Source organism: Oncorhynchus clarkii, chromosome 7 (genome assembly GCF_045791955.1).
Source record: "Oncorhynchus clarkii lewisi isolate Uvic-CL-2024 chromosome 7, UVic_Ocla_1.0, whole genome shotgun sequence".
NCBI lineage: Eukaryota > Metazoa > Chordata > Actinopteri > Salmoniformes > Salmonidae > Oncorhynchus > Oncorhynchus clarkii.
In genome coordinates, this window is record NC_092153.1 from 22,517,461 (window position 1) to 22,538,689 (window position 21,229).

Here is a 21,229-nt window from a genome sequence, read left to right on the forward strand (position 1 = left end):
TTAAAAGCACATACTTTGTTGCAAAGCATTTCCCAACGGGATATTAAAGTATACTATTACATTCTCTTCCTCTTCCAGACTGTCTTAAAGCATTTTGTTCCTCTGAGGGTGAGGACAGCAGTACAGCATCAACAGACAGCTAACATGATCACAGTACCACTATATCATGGTCACCACAAGCATCATTGTTGCATAATATGGTTTTAATCAGCTGATCCGATCAGGACAGTTGAGTAGTGCAGAACATATAACACAGTACAGTTGGAGAGGACCATGTAGCTGGCTAAGAGGACTCCTTTCACTTCCTGGGATGCATTTTGATGCTGCAATGAGCTGTAAATTGGCTTACAGTGGTTTGTTGATGACTCTCGTTGCCAAGGTTACCCACTCCAAGCATATAGCCACGCTGTACCGGACTCAATGAATCCCCCTGGCTGTCAGGGCTAGCTCCCAAATTACACCCCATACCCGAATACGGGTGTAATCTAGTTTGGGTGAGCTGGGGGGGGGATTTCAGACCCCCATTGTTTAGCAGCTTGACACCAATAGCCGCTCTTCCAGATGTCGGTAGCAGGAGGAAGCTGATTCTGAAATGGTAAGACAAAGCTGAGGACATGCTAAGTCAGAATTGCTTTTTGACCTACATGGAAGTACAGTCTGGAACACTGGCCTTAGTGTACATGATCATGCTGTAATACAAGAACACATAACTGTGTTTTCTTACGTGTAGCTATGCCACTATGCAGAGTAAGGGAACACCAGGCTTTGAATCCAGCTGAGCCAAACCTCTGTGCGCTGTGCACCACTCGTCACCAACAACACTTCCTCTTTACCAACAAAACACTTCCAAGAACTGATGCATCGGCAATTCCAGTTCCCCTAGGAGTGTCTGACGCTAGCTGACTCTGGATGATGTAGCCTACAGGGCGACACACACGCACGCACACACACACACATTGCATGGTGGCCCTGATCCTGTTTGATGTTGCCTACAGGGCGACAATACTGTAGCTAGCCAACTGGCAGAACTGACATGGGTTCTCACTGTTTCAATGGTGTGCAGAGAGGGGAGGGCACACACACACGCACGCACGCGCACACACACACGCGTCATTTGGTGGCCAGAGGGGGCAGGGCAGGCACAGTTGGGGTGGCCCAGCTGGGAGAGAGAGAGAGAGAGAGAAAGAGAGAGGCTCTGGCACTAACCGGACTAATTTATGGATCTCCTGTTTGTCTGCTGGTTTCATTACACACTAATTACAAAAGGCAAACATCAGTCTGCCTCTTGGTTAAATAAAGCTGTTGATGCTCTGCAAACGTCCGTAGCAGTGACTCCCAACAACGTACAGCATACCACCGTTCTGCCTAATGTATCAATTTCAGTCCACCCTATAAGCTCTATAGGCCTACAGTATAACATGTGGGTTCGGGTTACACCATACGATAGTTGAAAAGCAGAAGAGATGAAATATTGATCACATGGACAGTGTTTCCCGGGAGTAAATATAACAAACAGAAGAAGAAAAAGGGCCCCCCAATAAACACACAGTGAAAGTGACAGGGATCTGGTGGGAAATAGTCACATAAATCAGTCCATCACCGGGGGGGGGGGGGGGGGGGGGGGGGCAGGACAAGCCGTCAGACTGCAGAACACGTGAACCGGGACTGACCATTTGTGCTGACTCTCCACATCTTAGCACACGTGCACTCATTCACACAGCCTCACACATATATACGCACAACACATATACACACGCACCGAGACGTACGGTATTTGGCCCTACTACACGTCTGCCAGAAGCAGTTATGTGTCGGTCTAAGACGATGTAAACATTGACGTGACCAATAAGGCCCAGGTAGCAGTGAATCTGTCAGTGTGGTTTTGTACAGCCTTTCGCTCTCCCTCCACCAGCTCTCCTTCCCAGCGCTTTGCTTGGCACGTGTACACACACACACACACACACACAAGCGCACACACATTCACTCTACACACACATCACAACTGCTGCTATTAAGACATCTATTTATTATTTACTAAACTGCACAATTGAAACACTTTGCTCTCCATATCCCCCTTCCCGACACACGTGTAAATATTGCACTGTAAATGTGTAGAATGGATTCCTTGTAATTATATTATATTTCATCAAATGTATCCTTTACTACTTCTCTTTTTCTATTGTTGTTGTCACATTATTGAGAGGTGAACCTCCAAGTCAGCCTTTCATTGTACCGTGTACACTATGCGTATCCTGTGGATATGACAAATACACTTGACTGGGACCTGGTCAAGAAGGACCTTCATAGGGCCTGGCAATGCTCTGGAGAAGGCTGAGACTTCATGTCATATGTGAATTGGTCCAACAATTAAGTCAGCGGCATCTCGGCTGAAAACAAATGCAACCCACTGGCAATCAAGCTCCTGCTTCCAGTCATGATGGACCAAATAAATAATAAATACATTACATGAACAAAACTCTGATCAAAAGAGCACGCTAGGCCAAATGAATGTCACAAAATGTCATATTACCATTACCATATCAATTTCAGTAGCATAAAGCTTTCGTCACAGCACGTTCCCCTCTCTATTTCGTTTTGTGGAGACTGTTTCCCCTTTCGTTTTTATTGAGGCGCTCTCAGAGTAGCGGATAGCTATCAGGAGACTGCAATGCCTTGTGACAGCTCGGCAGCAGAGCACTGGAACAGTCCCCACTCCATCAGCTTTTAATGAGCGTTAATTGCCACTTAAAGCAGAAAAATGTGTGACTGACACACATTGATCAACAATTTCCTGGCCTTAATAGTGGGTACCGTGGCTGGGACGGGTTCTTGCTCAGATAAGAGTGTCTTTGTCCCAACACTGTCTCTAGTTATTCTACCGTCTCACAAGTCATGGCAGAGAGAGACACAGAGAGACAGAGAGACACAGAGAGACAGAGAGACCGAGAGAGAGAGACAGAGAGAGAGAGAGAGTGAGGCAGAGAGAGAGACAGAGAGAGAGACAGAGAGAGAGAGAGAGACAGAGAGAGACAGACACAGAGAGAGAGAGAGAGAGAGAGAGAGAGAGAGAGAGAGAGAGAGAGAGAGAGACAGACACAGAGAGAGAGACAGAGAGAGAGAGACAGAGAGAGAGAGAGAGACAGAGAGAGACAGACACAGAGAGAGAGAGAGAGAGAGAGAGAGAGAGAGAGAGAGAGAGAGAGAGAGAGAGAGAGAGAGAGAGAGACCCAGACTTCCTGAAAGAAATTGATGATGTTGATATTGTAGTACTACAGGAAACATGGTGCAGATGTGATGTTTCCACTGGCTGTCCACTAGGTTATAGGGAGATAATCATACCATCCACTAAATTAAAAGGAATCAAACAGGGCAGAGACTCAGGAGGAATGCTAATATGGTATAAATCTAAACTAATTAATTAAAACGAATTGATCAAAACAGGAGAATTCTTTATATGGTTAAAAATCAACAAGGAGGCTATCTTGACAGATAAAAACGTCTTCCTCTGTGTCACATACATCCCCCCTCAGAGTCACCCTACTCTATGAAGAGAGTTTCTCCATTCTAGAGGGGGAAATTAGTCACTTTCAGGCCCAAGGCAACGTACTGGTCTGTGGAGACCTGAATGCTAGAACAGCAGAAGAACAAGACACTATTAACAGTCATGGGGATAAACACCTACCAGGAAGCAACCTTTCCCTCCCCACATACCCCCATAGAAACAACTATGACAAAGTGAAAAACAAAAACGGAGTACAGCTCGTGAAGCTCTGTCGAACACTGGGTCTGTACATAGTCAATGGTAGGCTGAGAGGGGACTCTTTTGGTAGGTACACCTACAGCTCATCCCTTGGCAGCAGCACTGTAGACTACTTCCTCACCGACCTAAACCCAGAGTCTCTCAGAGCCTTCACAGTCAGCCCATCTCCCAAAAAGCAATTAGTAGCCAAAACATACAATCTCTCCTGGACAACTTTTTAGCCTTCAGCAATGAAGGTGTACATTTGGCTGTTTGGAACATAAACTTTATATTTGACAAATTAGCCTCCTTGGCTAATAAAAAAAAGCATTAGAGCAAACCAGAAATAACAGATAATGAAAAATGGTTTGATAATGATTGCAAAAATCTAAGAAAGTAATTGAGAAATATATCTAATCAAAAACACAGAGAACCAGACAACAAAAATATACGCCTTCAATATGGGGAAACACTGAAGCAATACAAACACACCCTAAGAACAAAAAAGGAACAGCACATTAGAAATCAAACAAACCTCATCATGAGGAATTGTCTCTCCAAAATGGGGATATGTGGAGAAATCACTTTACAAACCTCTACAGCAGTATAACAAAGAGCCCAGAACAAAAAGATATACAAGAAAAATGACAAATCCTTGAATCAGCAGTCAAAGACCCAATTACAGAAGAATTATTGGAAAAACGATGCACTCTCCAACCCTAAAAGGCCTGTGGTGCTGATGGTATTTTAAATGAAATGATCAAATATGCAGACCACACATTCAAATAGGCTATACTCAAACTCTTCAACATTATTCTCATTGCAGGTTTTTCCCCTATATTTGGAACCAGGGATTGATCACACCAATCTATAAAAATGGAGACAAATTTGACCCAAATAATTAGAGGAATTTGCGTTAACAGCAACTTGGGGAAAATTCTCTGCAGTATTATAAATAGCAGACTACATAATTTCCTTGACGAACACAACGTCCTGAGCAGAAGCCAGATTGGATTTCTAAAAAATGATCGTACAACAGACCACATTTACACCCTCCACACTCTAATTGATAAACAAGTAAAGCAAAACAAAGGCAAAATCTACTCGTGTTTTGTAGATTTCAAGAAAGCATTCGATTCAATTTGGCACAAAAGGTACTTTTTTATAAACTAATAGAAAGTGGTATTGGAGGGAAAACATATGATTTTATTAAATCAATGTACACTAAAAACAAATGTGTGGTTAAAATTGGCAACAAGCAAACAGACTTCTTCTCTCAGGGACGGGGAGTGAAACAGGGCTGCCCAATAAGTCCAACACTATTTAACATCTACATTAATGAATTGGCAAAAACATTAGAAGAATCGGCAGCACCTGGTATCACCCCACACAACACTGAAATCAAGTGTCTGCTGTACGCAGATGACCTGGTGCTATGACCTGGTGCTAGAGCACCTAGATCCTCTTCACAGGTTCTGTCAGACGTGGGCTCTGACCGCTCTGACCCAAATATAATGATATTCCAAAAAAGGTCCGGAAATAAGGATGACAAATATAAATTCTATTTGGACACAGTTCTATTAGAACACACTAAAAACTACACATATCTAGGACTAAATATCAGCAACACAGGTAGCTTTCACATGGCTGTGAATGAGCTGAGAGACAAAGCAAGATGAGCATTCTATGCCATTAAAAGGAACATCAAAATCAAAATTCCAATTAGAATCTGGCTCAAAAGTTTTCAATCAGTTATAGAACCAATTGCTCTATATGGCAGTAAAGTATGGGGTCCAGTCTCTAACAATGAATTTACCAAATGGGACAAACATCCAATCGAAATACTGCATGCAGAGTTTTGCAAGACTGTATTGCAAGTGCAAAGAAAAACTCAAAATAACGCATGTAGAGCAGAATTGGGCCAATACCCTCTCCTCATTCGAATAGAAAAAAGAGCCATCAAATTTTACAACCATCTAAAACAAGTGACCCCAAAACATTCCATCACACAGCTCTACAATGTCAAGAGATGAAACAAGAGAAGAGTCCCCGAAAGCCAGCTGGTTCTGAGGCTCAGTTCACCAACCCAAACCAACCCCATAGAGCCTCAGGACCTAAGAGAATATTTCTTTCCCAAAATTCAATACAAAGAATTTGAAACTATAAATTATGAAGAAAAAATCAAATATTTACTGGGTGAAAAGACTAAATGTGCAGTTTTGGCAGCCAAATATGTGTCCTCCTGCCAGAACCTGAGGGACAGCCAGTGAAAAGTGCAAAGTAATGTCGATAATATTTCCCATCTTGTTTTGTTTTGTCTTTCATACCACGTCATGTCATAGATCTCAGTCATGTTGACACTGGTCTACTACCATTGCTTTAATGTATTGTTGTTCTCATTAATATTGTTGTTGTAGTTGTTGTTAATGGTAATCCCATGTCCACAACTACTATTATTATTGCCGTTGGTCCCACCATTTATTTATATATAAATATATATTTTTATTTTATTTTTCGATATGTATACTTTGACAATGTAACAGGTGACAGCATTCCCTCCCCCACATGCCCCCCTAGGCACAACTATGACAACATAACCAACAAAAACGGGTCACAACTCCTGCAGCTCTGTCGCATGCTGGGTATGTACATAGTCAATGGTAGGCTTCGAGGGGACTCCTATGGTAGGTACACCTATAGCTCATCTCTTGGCAGTAGTACTGTAGACTACTTTATCACTGACCTCAACCCAGAGTCTCTCAGATCGTTCACAGTCAGCCCACTGACACCACTATCAGACCACAGCAAAATCACAGTCTACTTGAACAGAGCAATACTCAATCATGAGGCATCAAAGCCAAAGGAACTGAGTAACATTAAGACATGCTATAGATGGAAGGAATGCAGTTTGGAAACCTACCAAAAAACAATTAGGCAACAACAAATTAAATCCCTTTTAGACAATTTCCTGGGTAAAACGTTCCACTGTAATAGTGAAGGTGTAAACTTGGCAGTAGAACATCTTAACAGTTTATTTGACCTCTCAGCTTCCCTATCAAATTTAAAAATCTCAAATAGAAAACTGAAGAAAATGAACAACAATGACAAATGGTTTGATGAAGAATGCAAAAATCTAAGAAAGAAATTGAGAAACCTATCCAACCAAAAACATAGAGTCTACGCTTCACTATAGTGAATCACTAAAACAATAGCGAAATATACTACGGAAAAAGAAGGAACAGCACGTCAGAAATCAGCTCAATGTAATTGAACAATCCATAGACTCTAACCACTTCTGGAACAATTGGAAAACACTAAACAAACAACAACAGGAAGAATTATCTATCCAAAATGGAGATGTATGGGTAAACCACTTCTCCAATCTTTTTGGCTTTTTGGCGATATAACAAAGAATAAAGAGCAAAAACATATACAGGATCAAATACAAATCTTAGAATCAACTATTAAAGACTACCAGAACCCACTGGATTCTCCAATTACCTTGAATGAGCTACAGGACAAAATAAAAACCCTCCAACCCAAAAAGGCATGTGGTTTTGATGGTATCCTTAATGAAACGATCAAATATACAGACAACAAATTCCAATTGGCTATACTAAAACTCTTCAACATCATCCTTAGCTCTGGCATCTTCCCCAATATTTGGAACCAAGGACTGATCACCCCAATCCACAAAAATGGAGACAAATTTGACCCCAATAACTACCGTGGGATATGCGTCAACAGCAACCTTGGGAAAATCCTCTGCATTATCATTAACAGCTGACTCGTACATTTCCTCAATGAAAACAATGTACTGAGCAAATGTCAAATTGGCTTTTTACCAAATTACCGTACAACAGACCATGTATTCACCCTGCACACCCTAATTGACAACCAAACAAACCAAAACAAAGGCAAAGTCTTCTCATGCTTTGTTGATTTCAAAAAAGCCTTCGACTCAATTTGGCATGAGGGTCTGCTATACAAATTGATGGAAAGTGGTGTTGGGGGTAAAACATACAACATTATAAAATCCATGTACACAAACAACAAGTGTGCGATTAATATTGGCAAAAAACCCACAAATTTCTTCCCACAGGGCCGTGGGATGAGACAGGGATGCAGCTTATGCCCCACCCTCTTCAACATATATATCAACGAATTGGTGCGGGCATTAGAAAGGTCTGCAGCACCCGGCCTCACCTTACTAGAATCTGAAGTCAAATGTCTACTGTTTGCTGATGATCTGGTGCTTCTGTCACCAACCAAGGAGGGCCTACAGCAGCACCTAGATATTATGCACAGATTCTGCCAGACCTGGGCCCAGACAGTAAATCTCAGTTAGACCAAAATAATGGTGTTCCAAAAAAGGTCCAGTCGCCAGGACCACAAATACAAATTCCATCTAGACACCATTGCAATAGAGCACACAAAAAACTATACATACCTTGGCCTAAACATCAGCACCACAGGTAACTTCCACAAAGCTGTGAACAATCTGAGAGAAAAGGCAAGAAGGGCATTCTATGCCATCAAAAGGAACATAAAATTCAACAAACCAATTAGGATCTGGCTAAAAATACTTGAATCAATCATAGAGCCCATTGCCCTTTATGGTTGTGAGGTCTGAGGTCCGCTCACCAACCAAGATTTCACAAAATTAGACCCATCCAAATCATGAGAAAACAAAAAGATAATTACTTGACACATTGGAAAGAATTAACAAAAAACAGAGCAAACTAGAATGCTATTTGGCCCTAAACAGAGAGTACACAGTGGCAGAATACCTGACCACTGTGACTGACCCAAACTTAAGGAAAGCTTTGACTATGTACAGACTCAGTGAGCATAGCCTTGTTATTGAGAAAGGCCACTGTAGGCAGACATGGCTCTCAAGAGAAGACAGGCTATGTGCACACTGCCCACAAAATGAGGTGGAAACTGATCTGCACTTCCTAACCTCCTTCCCAATGTATGACTATATTAGAGACACATATTTCCCTCAAATTACACAGATCCACAAAGAATTCAAAAATAAACCCAATGTTGATAAACTCCCATATCTACTGGTTGAAATTCCACAGTGTGCCATCACAGCAGCAAGATTTGTGACCTGTTGCCACAAGAAAAGGGCAACCAGTGAAGAACAAACACCATTGTAAATACAACCTATATTTATGCTTATTTATTTTCCCTTGTGTACTTTAACCATTTGTACATTGTTACAACACTGTATATATACGTAATATGACATTTGTAATGTCTTTATTATTTTGAAACTTCTGTATGTGTAATGTTTACTGTTCATTTTTATTGTTGATTTCACTTTTGTATATTATCTACCTCACTTGCTTTGGCAATGTTAACACGTTTCCCATGCCAATAAAGCCCCTTGAATTGAATTGAATTGAGATGGAGGAGGAGGGAACACGTAGGTCATCAGGTCTCTATTTCAACAGTAAGCTACAGTACAGCTTCAACAAATCGACAGTAAGCCTCTCTCTGGCTAAAATTGTTATCATGCTCAAAGTTTACCTAAAAGCTGGCAAAGCAATTAAGACAACTGTAAGCTGTGTTGGCAGGGGTCTGTTTTCCTCTACTCCTCACGTAAGACGGCCTGATCTGTATGGAAGCTTCAGTCTGATAAGTGACCAGGGCTGAGCTCAGTTCAACACACACACTGGCACGCACGCACGCACGTAGACACACAAGCACACAAACACACTGGGCACTAGGTTCGGGCTTAGCCAAAATAAACACGGCCATTGTTGTGAAAATATGGAGGCCTGTGGCTAGAGCAGGGTGTGTGTCTGTGTGTGTGAGGGGGTTAATTGATGGAACATAACAACAGTGCTTCGTACACATACGTACGCACGCACGCATACACACGCACGCACACACACACACACATGCACACATACACTCACCTAATTAGCAGGAATGCATTCTATGGGATCAGGCATACCAGACAGTTTTTCCAGGAATTAAGAAAAGCTTGTTGACAGTCTGATGGTGTAAGGTAAAGAGCAGGAATTTGGAGAGAGAGAGAGAGAGAGAGAGAGAGAGAGAGAGAGAGAGAGAGAGAGAGAGAGCGAGCGAGCGAGAGAGCGAGCGAGAGAGAGCGAGAGGGAGAGAGAGCGAGAGAGAGAGAGCGAGAGAGACTATTAGTTCAGTTTCTTCTTCATCTGCTGAATCTCATTATCTCTCTCTCTAATAGCACTGGGCACTACAGTAGGTTGAACCATGAGAAAATAGGTCAGTTGATGGGAAGGTACACTCTGGTAATCACACCAAAGTGACCTTTTAAGACCAATGTATTCCTGGACTGGCTACCTTGACATAGCAGCACAAGACTGGCCCTTTTGTGTCCACAAGGTTTGATTCTGGTGTGCTGCTGGAGTTTTTTCACCCCTCTCCCTTCTTATTTTCCTTTTCAAAGGAATATATAAGTGGATTAACCCTGTTGTTTTTTATTCCAAAATAATTTAATCCTCAACTGCTCCTTTTTCAGCGTATTGTAATGACAGCACATTGGTAGGAATACATTGAAAAACAAAAGAGACACTTTATTTTGTGACTCAGTTATGAGAAGAGCTGTTGAACAATATACTTATAAAAGCTATATTTCTTTCATATTCAAGCCTTGGAACTGAACTTTCTAGTGCGGTTTCTTTGTTCGTTTTTGCTCTCTAGCCATCCACTTATTTAGGCTTTTTAACTAGTTTCACATACATCTGTCCTGTTCTCTGGCTCCGTGTGGTCCACAATGTCCTCATCCATTACTTTCCCATTGGCTCTAGTCAATTCATCATGGACCAGTCATAAGCTCGTTAGCACAGGGCCTCCTCTCTCTCATGCAAAATCACAGGGAGTTAATTTACCAAAATGACCTGGAACCGTCATGGTTGAGACTCATTCAAATCAATCGAACCATGGGAGGTAAAAACACACCATATCTACTCTACTCCGGCCACTGAGGTTTAGCTATCGTTGTAACTCAACACAAAGACAAGGCTGTGCCGTAAAGCTGTCTTAAGACAGTCAGGCACATTTGTAACCCACGTTGAGTGGGGAATCCATCCTTTGTGAGCGAGACAACCGTGGCAACGGTCTGCGGGAGGCCTTTACAACAGAGTGTATAGAGGAAACGTGGAGATACACTCAATTAAACAGAGCTTAGAGAGGAGGCAGGCACAGGAGGGGGTGACCGGGTTAGTGTGACGGCACAACGCAACCAGAAAATACAACAACACCATCATCATCTCCTCTAGTCGGAGAGACATCGAAAAAAAGGAATGCGCTTTCTCTAAATCAAACGGTATCCAGTCCGGAGCCTCCAGAGACGGTCTCCAGTCCGGAGCCTCCAGAGACGGTCTCCAGTCTCTGGTCTTCAGTCCGGATCCCCCAGAGACGGTCTCCAGTCTCTGGTCTCCAGTCCGGATCCCCCAGAGACGGCCTCCAGTCCGGAGCCTCCATAGACAGTCTCCAGTCCAGAGCCTCCAGAGACGGCCTCCAGTCCGGATCCCCCAGAGACGGCCTCAAGTCCGGAGCCTCCATAGACGGCCTCCAGTCCGGATCCCCCAGAGACGGCCTCCAGTCCAGAGCCTCGATAGACGGTCTCCAGTCCGGAGCCTCCATAGACGGCCTCCAGTCCGGAGCCTCCATAGACGGCCTCCAGTCCGGAGCCTCCATAGACGGCCTCCAGTCCGGAGCCTCCATAAACGGCCTCCAGTCCGGAGCCTCCATAAACGGCCTCCAGTCCGGGGCCCGCAGCGAGGGTGCCCAGCCCAGGGCCCGCAGCGAGGGTGCCCAGCCCAGGGCCCGCAGCGAGGGTGTCCAGTCCGGGGCCCGCTACGAGGGTGCCCAGTCCGGGGTCGGCGAAGTGGGTCCCCGCATCAGAGGTGCCAACAAAGTGGGGTGAGCCAGTGGTGGAGTGGGGTCTGCGTCCCTTCATCTGAGCCGCCGCAGTATAACACAATCTCAACACCTCTTTCAAATGACTAAGAACATTCAATAAGGAGGGCACAACGGTTGATAAATGAGTTTCAAATATCTTCTATTTACTTAGTATATCCTCATGTCCCTGAGGTTGCTTGAGGCATCATAGGCATCACTTACGACCAGTTTCATCTGAAGCATATTTGTAAATCTTCTCATAATTTAGTCTACCGATATCCAACTTTTAGTGCTCTATCTTAACAAACCTAACACAATGATTAATCTAAGCGCTGGCGGTAGCACTATAGGTTCTGAGGGGGGTGTCAGAAATATTTATTTGCTATTTTCACACCCGGGAATTATGAGTACAATAGCTGGCGGTGGCGTGAAAGGGCTGGGTTTTGATGAATAAACAAGTTGTAGATGTGACGAGGGCTTGGCCACACACTGGCTTAATACGGCATGCTTTTGTCTCACGTTCTGTAGGTCATTGACGTCTTTGCGTTGTCAACTCCAATTCTGCTGGGAGCACGGAATATTCTTGTCCTGGTCCATTGTGGATTGATACTGCAGTTAAATAGCATAGGCTACAGTAACGAGTAATAGCTAAAAAATAAACACGCCAAAAAAACGGTGTTTCCTCAATAGCCTAAGTTTGGAGTGTTGGCTGCCAACATTGTTGTAATTGGCTTCAAGAGCCTACAAGTCTTTACGCATTGCACTTCTCCTCAAGTAAGAAATACTAGGCTCCCATGAATTGTATTGTATGTGTGAGGCACGTTCTCAAATAGCAAGATATAGCCCAGGCCTACCGTTGATACCGCATTACAGGACTGAATCATTTAAATACGTTTTGGAGGAGAGTGTCTTTGTTAACCCGGTGAGAGGCGCTCTTTGGAGATGGGGGTGGATACTGAACAAGTTAAATGAAGTATGCAGGTCGGCATATGTGTGCAGTATATTTTCAAGTCAAGGCACTGTGACGAATGATGCATTAAACACCTTTTACGGATGGGCTATTTCGCAAGGCCGGGATAAAAAAACACACGACGCATTGCTGTTGATGTCACGGCAGTTAAAAGAAGAGGACCAAGGTGCAGCGTGGTGAGCGTACATTCTCTCTTTATTTGGAAAATGACGCCGAACAAAACAATAGACACGACAAAAACAAACCGTGAAGCTGAAGGCCAAGTGCCCTAAACAAAGTCAACTTCCCACAAACACAGGTGGGAAAAAGGGCAGCCTAAGTATGGCTCTCAATCAGAGACAACGATAGACAGCTGTCCCTGATTGAGAACCCTACCCGGCCAAAACATAGAACTACACAACATAGAACATAGAATACCCACCCCAACTCACGCCCTGACCAAACCAAAATAGAGACATAAAAAGGATCTCTAAGGTCAGGGCGTGACAGTTGCACCAGGCTTAGTAGCCTAGGCTTAGGGTAAGGGTAGCAGGGGGCTTTAATATGAAATGGAAAACAATATTTCTAAATAGGATCGGGTCAGAAGCATGATATGTTAAATGGCTTCTCTCGTTCCATGGCACTGTGTACACACAGTGTACTAACACATAGAGGCTGCTGCCTGCATACGGACTTGAAATCATTGGCCACTTTAATAAACGGATCACTAGTCACTTTAATAATGCTACTTCAATAATGTTTACATATCTTGCATTACTCAGTTCATATGTATATACTGTATTCTATACTATCTATTGCAGATGCCACTCTGTCATTGCTCATCCATATGTTTATATATTCCATTCCTTTCCTTAGATTTGTGTGTGTCAGGTATTTGTTGTGGAATTGTTCAATATTACTGCACTGTCGTAAATCGAAGCACAAGCATTTCGCCACCCTCGCAATAACATCTGCTAACCATATGTATGTGACCAATAAAATGGGATTTGATTTGATTTGACACTAAGGCCTAAATGTTTTTAAGCACAACATTCGCACGTCTATACAAATTACTAGGCCTCTGTCAATTGTATCGTTGCCTATGTTTGAGGCAGGTTTAAAAAAAAAAATATCAGCAGTTGATTTGGAGGACTGAATAGTTTGGAGTAGCGTGTCTTTGGTAATCGAATGAGGTGCATTGTGAATAATGAAAATGTATGATGGGAAAAAAACGACAAAATATTTCAAAGCACTCTCAGTAGGCCATTTGAAACCCCTTTATTCATAGGTTACCTGGATAACGGCCAGGATAAAATACGCACCTATGCGATGCTGTTAAACCAGTCTTGATTACGGTCAGGGTAGGCTATGTTTGTTTTTTAATCAAATGAAATGAAATTGGGGGAAAACAATTGTTTTCGAGAACACACCTCAAATATTGCCACCCCTACCACCTCAGCACAAGGGAGATGATGTAAAGACAGATAAATTGCCGAACCTCGCGTTAGGGCTGGAAAATGCCCGTGTGCCAGTGATGACGAAATTGCAGACTAACGTGCGTTTGACACTTGCGCCTCCTTAGCGCCAGAAAGAAATAGCGCTTTAGTGTGTGAACATTTCTTTATTAACTGGTCTTTACACAATATTCAATTGTCACCACATGAATGATTTTCGACACTAAGCTGTACATCTGGAAACAGCTCAGCTGAGTCATGTCACAGCTTAACATTTACATGTGAGTCATTTATCAGACGCTCTTAGCCGGAGGGACTTACAGTAGCGAGTGCATGCATTTTCGTACTGGTCGCCCTGTGGGAATCAAACCCACAACTCTGACGTTGCAAGTGTCACACTCCACCAACTGAGCCACACAAGGCTATTACCATATCATTAGCAAAACATGACCAAAAAACTCAAATAAGTCAGGCTTTACGGTCTGGCTTAATTGTTTCCATCCTTATGTGACCCATACCCACACACCCACCCTTCCTGTCTCTCCCGCTCCTTATCCCTCTCCCTCTCCTTATCCCTCTCCCTCTCCTTATCCCTCTCCCTCATCCCTATCCCTTTCCCTCTCTCTCATGACCACTCCTTCTTTGTGACAAAAACCCTGTAAAGATTTCCCTATGTGTACTCCAATGCCACTCTGAATATCTCCAATGGTCAGACTCATTAACAGCCTCTGTCAGACCCAGGGCACAGTGGAAAAACATTCAACTAATGATCTACCAATGTTAAATTATGTACAGTGCGAGGCTACTTGTACCTCAGTCAACCACCCATTGGTCAAAACCTATAAAAAGAAAGCCACGTCACATTCCATTACCCAGAATCCTCAGCCATCCTACTGCACAGCACAAATGCTGTGATGACGTATTAGTTGCCAGTTGAATCTAAAGAGCTATGCTGGCATGTTGCTAAACTTCCATTTTAAAATCACACAAGCTCTTCACTAAAAAGCCTGTAAAACATAACATAGCTCATCTAATTTGTTTTTTTATTTTACCAGGCAAGTCAGTTAAGAACAAATTCTTATTTTCAATGACAGCAGTGGGTAGGAACAGTGGGTTAACTGCCTGTTCAGGGGCAGAACGACAGATTTGTACCTTGTCAGCTCGGGGGTTTGAACTTGTAACCTTCCGGTTACTAGTCCGCCGCTCTAACCACTAGGCTACCCTGCACATCAACTAGCATTTGTACTATTTTCACATAAATAATGGTTCACTGCAAAGGCTACACAAGAGTGGTATACCCATGTTGTACCCTTAGTTTGGGTGAACTGGTGCAAAATGGTGCCATCGAATGCAGGAAGACCCACAGCTATATTCTGTAACTAGGTTATATAGTAGCTAGCCATGCTCTATTCAAAACATGTGATCAATTTTGTATTCTTCCTTCAAGTGTTACACTGTTTATGTTCATTTACATTGCTGCTGATGTAATGCAGTTATACCATTTAAAGTGTTCAATCCATTTAATGAAACGCAGTTCCTTCCATTTACATTTAACCAATTGTTGATCTATAGTGTCACATAACGTGTCACGTACGTCAGTGAGCAGTGACTTTTATCCAAAGAGACTTACACAGAGACATGTTCACCCGCGATCATATTGTTGATCACAGGAAAAACCGCCACGGGGGACTCAGGAGGACCCATCATACTCCATTACATTTAGCCCTTTAGTTCTTCTCCCCTCCTTTCATTCTTTCCAATATCCTCCTCTCCTCCAGTTTATGTTAAGCAGTATGGTGGATGGGAGGGAAGGAAGGGACTTCCTGGGAGTCTCTGTTCCTGGTATATTCAATTCGAATAACTCCCTGTGGAGTCCTCTCAAATAGTAACCCTGTTATTGCCTCTCCACAGACACACGCGGACCCAAACGCAAACCTCCAATCTCCCCGTCCACTTCCAAATAGACGGGGGGGAACCTACGTGACGTTATTCAGTTATTCAGATGAAATCTCTTAAAACCATAAACATTGGGTAGTAAGGTCCAGCAGACATTGAGGTGAAACATCTCCACAATCTTTGAGCTTTGTTCCGGTGTGCCTTGAAGATAGTCCCATAAGCAATCTCAACCCTGCCCTTCCCTCCTAGCCTCTCCTCTCCTCCGCAGCTATGCACTTTCCATTGCCCATGCAGCATCTTCAACACAGCTCTTACCCACGGCAGAGTCGGGGTCATGCCCACTGTTTCCATTCGACTCACCTCAACAACCATTTTTAAAATCGACTGTCTAAAACAAACATTTTCCTCCCTCCGTCTTATAAATGATTGACGCTCATTTCCTTTCAATTATGCATGACGCATCACCAGCGCCAGAACTCAGCGCCGGCCCTGCAGCATCATCCTAAGACAGGAAGGTGTGATTCGGACACAGAAAGTGGATAGAAATATGTTTCTGTATGCCATTGATGAGTTTATTGAGTAGTTCAGTGCTGTCTTTGCATCATGTATGTGGTGTGTCTCGGGAAGACAAGGTGAAAGGATATGGCGTTGCAACATTTCTTAGAAAGGCCTCGCCAAGACAACACATTTATTTAACACATTTAGAAGGAATTGGGATCATACAATCTGATACCTTATTTTCAGCACAAAGTCCAATTTCAAATAAATAATATCATATCATATATAATAAGTATATTTTATTTTATTTTTAAGGAACTGTCCAAATAACTGGTCATATCTAAGTCACTACAGTGCATATCCTAAGCTTAAAACCTCCACACAGTTACCTGCAGCCAACACGCGCACGCGCACATGCACACGCACACACACACACACACACACACACACACACACACACACACACACACACACACACACACACACACACACACACACACTCACCTGAGAAGAAGTTCTTGGTCCTTAGGTAGCTCACGCTGAGCCGTAAGATAGAGAGTTTATCCAAGCTGGAGGTGACCTCTTCTGGGAAGGGCAGTAGACTGGCCAGACGGTCCAACTCAGAGTTCAGACGGTCCCGGTGGCGCTTTGATGGGTTAGACTTGGCCCCTTCAGATGGAGCTGTCTGTTTCTCTCTGAGCAGGAGAAGAGACATGGGGTTTATTAGGGTTTATTAGGCTAATTCTCTCAATATTAATAAGAAGGTAAACAGTGGACATATTACCACTCAGTACTCACTTTTGGTCTTTCACTTCGATGCTAAATGATAAAGCATATAATTAAATATTGGTATTAATAATAATAATAATTTAAGTTGAATAATAAATAATCATCACATCAATAATAATAACAATAATAACAACAATATGATTATAATTATGTTCTTATTTTCTTATAAGTTTACCTATTATTTTCGCTCCTATTTAGCTTATTTTTTAAACAGTTATAGATAAGCAACAATAACACTGTAAATACAGTGTAAAAAAAATATTAATAGTCAAGATACAAGTACTTGAACGTTTCACACGATACAATAATGGCACACTGAACTATGAAAAATACTGAAACGAAAATTAATACAAAAGGCCTGAGAATGATGAGCACGAGCACTGCGCGCCCTGCACCTGTGCCCGGAGTACTGGCATGGATGGGTTCGTTTGGATTCGAATGGAATCATCTCTCTCCATCTGAATTGAACACCACTTCAACCATTTGACCTCATCATGATTAGGAGTCAAATTATTATTTTTGGTTATTTTTATTTAGGACATTATGCATCATTATCCTGACACAGTATACTATATAGGATAAACATACTGCTTATAATATATAAATATCCAAATCTGTCTGCACCAAAGAATATTGAAGATATATACATGCTATTTGGATGGATCGTGAGTGACTATCATGTCATATAGCGTTGTTTCATATATTATCAAATAATAAAAATAATAACGTTATGGTGTGCCATTTTAGTTCATTGTGCAAGCCAATGCAACGTTTAAAAAAACTCTCACTTACTCTCTTTGCACCGGTTTTCTTCTTTTCCGTCCAGCATACATGGTTGAGGCTTTACTGCGGTATAGCCGAATTATTCAACGTTAAGGGAAGACCGAGCCGACCTACATAAACCCGGTAATGGTTGTCTAATAACCCATCTACTCATCCCCAGATCTTGTCCAGAAGGAACACTGTTTTCAAGAAAGGATCAAGCAATGCACCGATGAATCAGTCCTCTTGTCCTACATCAATGACGTTGATGTTTGTCAGGCGGTTCAAATAATTACGGCCGCAAACTAATACTGACAACGATTGTATAAACGCTAAAGCATGCAATCACAATGAAATATAGTTTTCCAACAAATAAGCAATGCTAAATTGACATTCGTCAAAAAGTGTCAGCAGCAAGTGCATCCCTTCCGCGGTGTTTAAACGGTGCGTAAAATGCTGTTGACATCCGATATTAAATGCCTTCCTCGTCATGCAAAGTCCATGTCATCATTCGTTTCGAAACAAAGTTAAAATGAGTGGGAAAAAAATAGAAGAGGAAATAATAACGACATTGAAATATGTTGCAGTTTTTTCGCTAACGCATCTTTGCAAATCTCCTCTTGGCACGAGCAGCTAAAGCGCGCTCTCAAACTGAGCCCACAACCCCCTTCACAACCCAGTTAGGCGGGGTACACGCATTGGACTGGACTGACCAGGAAACCCGCACAGATTTGTGCAAGAGCGCGCAAGGATCAGAGGTGGAGGCGCGCGAATCAGAGGCCTTGAGTTAGAGGGCGCGCGCAAGAATTAGGCCTCAGGTTAGAGGGCGCGTGCAATTAACATAAATAGGATCAGCACAAGGGTCCATTTGGTCACTGGCACAACTTGTCAACTATTTGTGAAGTTGGTTGGCTATTAGGCTACGCAATTATATATTTAGTGAAGTTGGAAAACCTTCCAGAAGTTTAAATAAATAGACAGGTATAACTAAATCTTGATTTGCTCATTTTGGTTATGCTCTTTTATTACTAAAATAACCACGAGGACCTTTCCTCAGGTGAGATAAGGAAACTTCAAAACCTTAAAAAAAAAAAAGTATTTTTCTTTCTTTCTTGTAATAGCCCCAATTTTTTTTCTTCCTGTTTCAGTCCAGAATTAACAAAAAAGTGAGTTGTGTGCAAACATGTAAAACCAGAAGGCTTGTGGTAATGTTATGTGAGTAGGCTCCCTCTAGTGACCAAAATGAATATGACATAAAACCGTTTCATAAGTGGCTGGGTCAAACTACTACTTCTACTTTTACAGATGACATAACATGGCATAAAGTAACATAGCATAACGTAACATAACATAGCATAACATAACATACATCTTTGAAAAATGTACATCTTTACAGATAAAATAATGATTGGAAATAAATACTCCAACTGCTCCCTCTCCTCCTATCCTGTGGGAATCATGAAGGCCCTCAGGCATAACGTATCAAAAATATGCAAACATAGAGCAATCAGAAGGGGGCAAATAATTTTTCGCGGAACTGTAGCTTATTAACAGAATATTCCAAATGTACCACAAAAAGGGTGAAAGATAAATGGGAGAGGGATCTTGGGACCCAGATCACAGAAGATCAATGGTCTGAAATGAATGAGCAATCCCAGAGAGTTTACATTAACACAAGATACAAGCTTTGTCAGTAAAATTGTATTCATAGAGCTTATCTTACACCTGAAAGAATGAACCTCTTGTCCCCACACTGCCCTCGCTGTAAAACAGAGACATGTTCTCTATTACACTGGACATGGGCTTGCTCTGAACTTGGTAGCTGGAGATTGAAAGTATTTTACACAAGGTCCTTCATAGGGAAGTACATCTAACTTCCATGATGACGATCCTTGGTGATCTATATACAATTTACAACTCACCTCTCAGAGAATTAAGAATGTATTTATTTAGCTTCGCTATGACTGAGGCCAAAAGATGTATAACTTTTAAGTGGAACCAAGAGGATCCTCCCCATATCACTCAATGGATTAAGGCCAGCCACTAGAAAAAAATAACATATGATATGCAAGGTGTCCCACAGTCCTTTCATAAAACTCGGGATTCCTGGATAGAATACATAGAGCCATTATAACATTTGATCATTGTTGGGTGTATGGTGTGTGATTTGAGGTAACATCTTGAACAGAGTACCCCAACTGGTGGCATGCAAATGGTTATATTTGGTCTCCCAAGTTTTCTGAGCAAAATAAATGTCATTTGAAATCTGTTGAAATCTGTTCACAAGTATTCCCACGGATAATAGAGAGACATACTGTATGTGATTGTAAACAAATAATAATAATGAATAATATTTTATTGGATTCAAAAAGCACTTTTCTACCAACTGAGGTACTCAAAGTGCTTTACATAATAGGGGGAAATTTGTAGCACCCACCTCAGCGCAGCGACTATTTTTGTGCCAGAACACTCACCACACAGCTATCAGGTGGAGAGGTGAGGAGTGATGTATGCCAATTAGGAATGAGGGGGATGATGGAATGTGGCCAGGTTGGGAATTTAACCTTGATACCGGGCTGAATAACCCTATTCTTACAATAAGCAGCATGGGACTTTGAATTGCCACAGAGTCAGAGACACCCGTTTTAACATCCCATCCGAAAGACGGCTGTCACATCTGCTCCTGCTCCTCCCCTCGGGCGTACGACGTTGCCAGAATACTAACCACCAGTCCTGGGATTAATCAGTACGCACACCTGGCACTCATCATTACGTGCACCTGGCACTCATCATTACGTGCACCTGTGAATCATTATGATTCACACCTGGACTCCATTACCTTCATCATTTCCTCCCCTTTATATGTCACTCTTCCAGTTTCATTCACCAGTTGGTATTGTTCTTGTGTGTTGGCATTCTGCCTTATGTTAGTGGCGTGTTCTTGGTTTCCTTGTTTTATTAAAATGTCTCACCTGCTTCCGACTCACCGCCCCGTCATCACAGAATACCAACTCAAAATATGGAAGCAGCAGGACAACCGGACATCTCCCAGACGATCAATGAACAAAGTGACCTTCTTCGTCAACACCATGACCAGCTGGCTCAACTGGGGACGGCCATGGAAGATGTTCTCCGCAGTCTACAACGTCTCAACAGCGGAGGATATGCTAGAGCCAGTCTACCCAACAAGTCAGCACACTCAGCCCATTCAGCAACCCGCTAAGCTCAGCGACGCCCGTCTAT

General features: G+C 42.5%; 1 protein-coding gene across 2 annotated transcripts in view; it reads right to left on the minus strand.

Moving 5' to 3' along the window:
* LOC139413076 (aryl hydrocarbon receptor-like) overlaps positions 1-18,296 on the minus strand; it is a 70,864-nt gene extending 52,568 nt beyond the window's left edge. The window contains exons 1-3 of one of the 2 annotated variants that reach the window (XM_071160110.1): positions 18,017-18,296; positions 17,234-17,254; positions 16,940-17,130 (exon numbers count right to left, since the gene is read on the minus strand). In XM_071160110.1, the coding sequence (XP_071016211.1) occupies positions 16,940-17,130; positions 17,234-17,254; positions 18,017-18,057 (253 nt within the window). In that variant the 5' untranslated portion in view covers positions 18,058-18,296. Of the gene's footprint in view, positions 1-9,669; positions 9,741-16,939; positions 17,131-17,233; positions 17,255-18,016 lie in introns of those variants that run through there. The other variant, XM_071160111.1, reaches the window with a different exon arrangement.
* Between the last annotated feature and the right edge of the window lie 2,933 nt (positions 18,297-21,229).